The 6749-nt window shown below is 49.9% G+C and overlaps 1 protein-coding gene across 1 annotated transcript in view; it reads left to right on the top strand.

The window, feature by feature from the left end:
• The first annotated feature begins 1055 nt into the window (after nt 1–1055).
• F9 (coagulation factor IX) overlaps nt 1056–6749 on the top strand; it is a 16052-nt gene continuing 10358 nt past the window's right edge. The window contains exons 1-4 of the mRNA XM_010143158.1: nt 1056–1122; nt 4200–4363; nt 4711–4735; nt 6330–6443. Coding sequence (XP_010141460.1) covers nt 1056–1122; nt 4200–4363; nt 4711–4735; nt 6330–6443 — 370 coding nt within the window. The remainder of the gene's footprint in view (nt 1123–4199; nt 4364–4710; nt 4736–6329; nt 6444–6749) is intronic.

Raw genomic sequence — 6749 nt, 5'->3', positions numbered from 1 at the left:
GTTCCCTACAACTCCACAAGGAAGGAAGTGGGGGGAGATCTTTGACCTTTCCAGAAGTGAAAGTTTCATTTCTTTTTTTACAATATACAGTATTTTCCTGAAGCAACTACTGGCCTTGAAATAGAGCAAGTCAGAAGGGAAGAAATGGGTTTTAAAGCTGTGAGTAACTCACTATCAAATATGAATGGTTTCAGATGAAAACTCACTCTTTCTTTTCTGTATGAAAATCTGCTTTTTTCCCCTATTTAATTTCCCCATTTTCCTTCCCCGTCAGTCTGCTCTTTGGCCAGTGTGGACCAGGAGTAGCCTGTGAACCTGTCCTGGGCAAAGGCTGCCCTGCATCCAGGAACCTGCACATTCTCCATGCTCCAGAGCTGGCATTTTATTGGCACATCCCTACTCCAGAGTCCAAGCCATCAATTAGCCGGTTCCTTCCTGTGGCCTCAGGTATAGGACCTAGGAAGCTCCAGGATTTGTCCCAGCAGATCTGGATAACGGTCCAACAGTCTCACATCATTTCATTCAGATTTTTAATGAGATGAGCTGTGTGAGATCCCACTGGTTGACACCACCCTGCTCCAAGGCTACCTGGTCCCCAAGAGGAAACCATCTGTAGGATCATCTTCAAGGGAATTGTGTTGTCTCTTTTGGATGAAATGAGGACCATGCTGAAGCCTTTGCAGATGCTAGTGTGGGCTTTTACAAGACCAACAACTTCACCTGGTTAAGAATGGGAAATCAGTGCTTTAAAGAGGTTCGCTGAAGCTGAATTATTTTATTTTGTGGCATGCTCAACCCCCAAACCTGGCAGTAATATCCTACAGGGCAGAAGATGAGCCCAAGGATTGCAGCTCCCCAGCAGATTTCTGGTGGTGGACGTGCCCCCTCCAGTAACACCTGTGCTGCCATTTCAAGCTTCAGCAACGGCGCATCTAGGAACCTTAAATTAAAGGGTTACCCAGCCTAAATAAACAAGCACTTGCACTTTGGAACTATTGACTGAGCTCCACCACCCGAACAATTTGTTAGCAAGAGGTTTGGGCAGTGGGAAGAAAATGGCAAATATCCCCCTGGTATTTTTCCTTTGTCTTCTGGGAGCTTGTCTTGGTGCCGAAAGTACAGGTGGGTTCACTTAAAACCTTCAAAAGGTCCTTCACTTTTGGGTGCGGGGTTACCAGCACAGGAGAAGGGACAGTTTGTCACTTGACGGTGGGACAGGTTGTGCAGTCTCGTGAGATAAGAGCTCAGAGGGATTGCGGCGCTGCACAGCTCCTCTCTGTAAAGCTCTGGTTCTTTTCATGGCAAGGAAGTAAGAAGTCTTATGCTGATTTTACACAGAATGTGTTGTCGAGATTAATTTGAAGAATGGGATTTTTCTGAAGTTTTTGCAGCTTTTAAGCTTTCAGAGCTGGATTCAGCCATTTTAGAACGCACGCATCTGCACACGGAAGGGAAAAAATGGGGAGAGCGTTGCTGGTGGAGTGACATCCACACCTCTGTGTGAGCCTCCACTTTGTCCTGGGGTGCAAACAAGTACTCACAGTCATAAAACCAGCATTGGATTTTCCACTGCAAGACTTGTTTAACGCCAAACCCAGCGTGAGTTTAACAAAGACCATAAGATGCAGCCAAAACTGTAGACAAGACAGAGAAGTTGATGGATGTGGGCAATCACACATAATAACACAGGCTGCTGCTTCATTTATCTGTAGCAGCAACAGTTCTAGCAGAGGCTGGTTCACATCCACTGCGAGTACTTGTCTGGTGCCAGGCTGTCCTTTCTTCTTTCATTACAACATGGCAACTAACATGTTAAAAAAAAGAAGACTTCTTTCCAAAACGTTTGCTTAGCAGTGAAAAGAGAACAACGCCTGAAGTAGATTTGGTACTACCACCCACCCAGCTATAGAAAATACTAGAAAATACTGAAATACTAGAAAATACTGTACTGAGCCGGCAGGGCAGCTCTGCCCCCACAGCCCCTTGGCCCAGAGACCCGTCTTGCTCCCTCAGATACCGGTTCAGAAGTTGGTAAGTCATGTGTGAACCTCCTCTTGGTGGGAGGACGGTTCCCAGCCAGGGTGAGTACCACCACGCCTGTGACTCCACGGCACCTGCAACCTTCAGTTCAAATCAACTTTTGCTTGTAAAGCAGCACGTGGGATCAGTCAGCAACTGAGAAAGCCTAGAAGGACCCGAGGGAGGCAAAGCTGCATTCGTTAAAGTGAGCTCTCTCCACTACAGGGGTTAGTTCTGGCAGGTGCCCGGCACATCTCACTGGAAGAGATGAAGGAGTGGGTCTAACGCAGCTGCCTCACTTCACCTCCCTTCACGCAGGCAGTGCCCACGTCCAGTTCCCCAGGCACTAAGCGCGTGGGGAGCCCCACAGCTATACCAAACCAAGGCAGGCTGCTCGTCACTCTCACCTGAGCCTTTTGGCCCAGCCTGGGGACAAGCTGGAGGCTGCAGCCTGTGCTGTGGGGAGAAGGGGGCAGGTCTCCAGGAATGCTATGCCCCCGGTGTCTCCACGGTCTGAGCCCCCCGCTCAGCTGGGGAGGCTTGTCTGGGGGTAGACATCCATGTCCCACACGTAAACCACAACCCTGCAGCTGGCAGGAGACAGGCCACCCCATGGGGGCTGCAGTGTTTGAAACAAGCCTGGCTCCTTCAGAGGTCAGTGCTTTACCCACCAGTGTCTACTGACGAACAATAAGATTAAGGTCACAATTTTAATGTGCTCCTTTTCGGTTTTAACCAAAACCACTCTAGCACAAGGAAGGCAGAGCTGCACACTTGCTGCAGAATGATTAAAAGCATTGCAAAAACAATTAGTTCAGGCTCTTGCAGAGAGAGCTGTAGGTGAAGGGGCTGGTTACACCATCAGCAGCATGGCATAAATCAGAGCAGCCCACCTGGGGCTCATGAGAGACCCAAAACTGGTCCTCTGCAGGTTTGGAGAGGCTGAGATCTGCTCTGGATCAAGAGCAGAAGACAGCCATGGGAAGGGACGAGCAGCTGGTACGTGTCCCTCATCTCCTCTCTATCATGCTACCTTAACCCTCAGAGGGGGCCAAGACCACGGTGCCTGCACTCCTTCCAGTACAGAGCCCCCAGATGAGGGCCCGTGTCCAGGGCGGCCACCAGCAGCTCCGAGAAGAGCTGCTCTGCTGTGCCATCTGGTGACGAAAAGGGACTTGGCTGTGATCACTAAGGGCGGGTGGGGAGAGCGGAGAGGCAGAGCAGGGAGCTCTTCTGGGTGAATAAAGTGGTTTAGAGCAGTGGGATGGGTAAAGAGTGCCCAGCAGAAGCAGAAGTGTGCCTGGAGCAAACCCTGCTGGGCAGCTGCTGCTGACCCTGTCGATGGGATGTGTGGTCCTGCCAGGAGAGCGTTCATGATAGCTCCATGATGGGGCTGCATATCCTTGTGCCCTTCACCAGGCAGCCACCACGGGAGGACTGGTGGACACTGTGGACATCCTGCCCAGACCGGGGGTCCCTGCAGTGCCAGCATCTCTCTGCTGATGTTTTCTGCCCAGGAGCGTGGCCAGCAAGTTAAAGGTGGATTCACACTATCTCATTGACATGACCCGGTCCAGAGGGTGGGGGCTCAGGTCACCCCTCCTGCTGTCAGGAAATGGTGGTAGCCAGGGACATGGGCAAGGGTGAGGTGCAGGGAGAGAAGAAAATGGTCCACGGTTTCCCAGGGTCTCAGCTGCTTGCAGAGGCAAGTGGAATTCACAGCCAAAATGGGCAGAGACAGTTGAAGCAGGACAATTTCTGTATCCAAACGAGACCTCTCCAAGCAGCAGCGTGAAAAGGCCCATTGTTCTCCCCTCAAATAGCTTACCGCAGTCTGTGCATCTATGATAGAAAACACTCACGCCATCTGCTTTGGGTGTTTTAAGCATAAAACTTAATCACTCCTAATCACCCTCTCACCATCAGTCATTTCTGTCTGTCAAAATACGCTGGCTCTTGGTTCTCCGGGTTTGAGTCTCTGGATCGCACTTCGGTTAGACATCAAAGCAACCTCATACAGGTGATAACAGTCATGAAACATCCCCAGCCATGGGGCCACGGAAGGGCGAACACATGAAAAGGTTTGTGTTCTGGGAGAAGAGAGTCCTGACAGCCCACCCCAGCTCCATCACACGACAGCACGTGCTCTTCTCCAGTCCCTATTTCTTTTCAAATTGCAGTTTTCATCGAGAACAAAGAGGCGAGCTCGGTGCTGCACAGGCAAAAGCGAGCCAATTCGAACAGACTGGAGGAGGTTATCGCGGGGAACCTCGAGCGAGAATGCATAGAAGAAAAATGCAGCTTTGAAGAAGCCCGAGAGGTGTTTGAAAACGGAGAGAAGACAGTGAGTATCGCTGCTGCAAAATGGCAACGCCTTGTTCCCCCCACCTGCACCTTTATGGGCCCTTCGGGTGAGGAAGCACTGAGGGAGGAGGAGGAGGGGTGAACAGCAAGGGGAGAACCTGCAGGGGCCGAGTGCAGCATCTACCGTGTTTTATTCTCATTTGTGATCCATCAGCTGGGCTGGGGAACAGCTTTAAAGGTTTGTTGGTCACCATCAGGCTTAGGGAGCTGTGTTCTTTCCTGCAAGTCTTTTTCTTTAGCTTTGGAGTCATCCCTTTACTGCTTCAGCCAAGCAGTGCCCAGAAGTTAGAAATCAAACAACATACCTCTTTTTTTTTCCCTTGGCAGATGGAGTTTTGGAAAACATACATAGGTAAGAGCTGCTGTCTTCATATTTAAATGCATAATATTAATCTCTCCATGCATAAGTGGCAGGTGTTTATTGAAACCAATGTATCGCAGCGTTCAGAAGCTGCGTGATGACAGAGCTGGGCAGAGCCATGCACCCTAAATCCTGCAGCCACCCACCTGGGCCTGTCCCACCTCCACACAAATTACAAGCCAAAAAAAAAGAAGTTTACTTAAAGTTTCTTCAGTCAAGCAGGTTTCTTTGAACAAACTTCAGAACACAGACCTCTGGATCTGTTGAGCCCAGATCACGCTCTAGGCTTCTAGTTTCAGCCATGGTGTAGAGTAAAACACGACAGCAGTAACTAACACCCCTTCAGCAAGCAGCAAATGCTCTGTTCTCAAGCAGACATCTCCAGATAAGACACAGCCTCACGCAAGCACAGCTTGAATCCCTAGAAATGCTGTATTAAAGTGGAGCCTCAACATGATCACAGCAAACAGCTGTGCAGAACTCACACCAGTGGTCCCAAACCTTCCCTTCTCCACTATTTTCTTCCCACCATCATTTCTTTTTTCCATTCAACCTCCATCCCCAAGCACTCCTCAGTCCCTCACCAAAAAGATTCCAATGCCCACTGAAACTTCTGAAACTAATTTTGACATTTCAATAAATGAACTGCTCTGTAGATTGGCAAAGTGCCCAGAACATCTCACTAAAAAGCCTTAAATGATTCGGATTATACAGTCCAGGCTATAAAATTTAAAAAGTTACATTTGCATTGAAGGACCGTACTCTGAAAAAGCAACAGATGAAACTCAAACTGCCTTTGTTTCCCTGCCACTGCAGCCAATTAGCTCTCCAAAACCAGCGAGTGCCGTCTATTGCGCCGCCATCCAGTGTCTGGTTTGCTGTTCCGCTCTCAAACTGCTCTTCCCAACGCGCAGCCCGCAGGAGCTCACCCCTCGCACAGCACCCAAGCGGTACCAAGCCCTGATAGTCCTCACCAGGCAGCAACAACAGCCACCATCCTCACCTTAAGTGCCAACCCCGGCCATGCCTTGGACAAGACAAACCCCTTTTGTCCCTGTTTGGAACCTGCCTGTTGTATTCCAGCCCATTCCTGAGAGCACCATTAACAGCCACACTTACTGGCAGGGCACAAACACACCGAGATGGTCCTCGTCCTCCTTGTCTTGGCATTATCATGTCAGAGCCTGCTTTGCTGTAATTCAACGACTGTGAGATCACTAATTCTGCAGTACTGGGTATTTTTATTACAGCCTCAGCTTTTCAGCTGTAGGAAACCGTGAAAATAAAATAAAAGAGAAAATTAAAAAAAAAAAGTGAAAATAAAAGAGGAGTTCTGCTGAAAGGAGCCAAATTAACCCTCACGGGACAGGGAACATAATGAGGACTCTGGGTAAAGCGCTGATGATGATGTGACCCCAGCGCTGACGTTGCCTGTTAGGCATTTGGGTGCTGAGGTCTGACTTATTTTCCATGACAAGGGAAGGCGGTCAGTCCCTCGCTCATCTGTAACAGGAGGCTTGCACAGAGCAGGGCCCCAGCCGTGGTGGATGCTCACGGTTGTTAATTCTCCTGTCTTCTCTCCAAGATGGAGATCAGTGCGACCCCAATCCCTGCAAGAACGGAGGCGTTTGCAAGGACGCAGTCAGTTCCTACGTATGCTGGTGCCCAGCTGGGTATGAAGGCAGAAACTGTGAGATAGGTACGTACCAGGGGCTTGTCCTGTGGTTATTCTGACCTCTTCAAAATCGCATCAGATCAAAGCGGGCGTAGAGTTTCACCCTGCTAGAGAGCTGTCTCGGACACATTTTGCCATGCTGTAAGGCGCTGCATGAACAAGCAAACTCAGCCTGTTGGCAGTGGGATTACAGGGGGACATGCTTGGGGTTGCAGGAGCGGATGTCTCTGTCCACTCCTGCCCTTGGTGGAGCCCCAGCTCCACCTCCGCTGAGCACCGAGATGCCTGCTCTTACGCAGCGTTCAACAGAGACTCAGGCTCGAGGTCTTT

The sequence above is a fragment of the Buceros rhinoceros genome, unplaced genomic scaffold, assembly GCF_000710305.1.
Source record: "Buceros rhinoceros silvestris isolate BGI_N320 unplaced genomic scaffold, ASM71030v1 scaffold5949, whole genome shotgun sequence".
Lineage (NCBI taxonomy): Eukaryota > Metazoa > Chordata > Aves > Bucerotiformes > Bucerotidae > Buceros > Buceros rhinoceros.
Note: the sequence above shows the minus strand (reverse complement) of the source record. Positions and strands in the feature narration are given on the sequence as shown.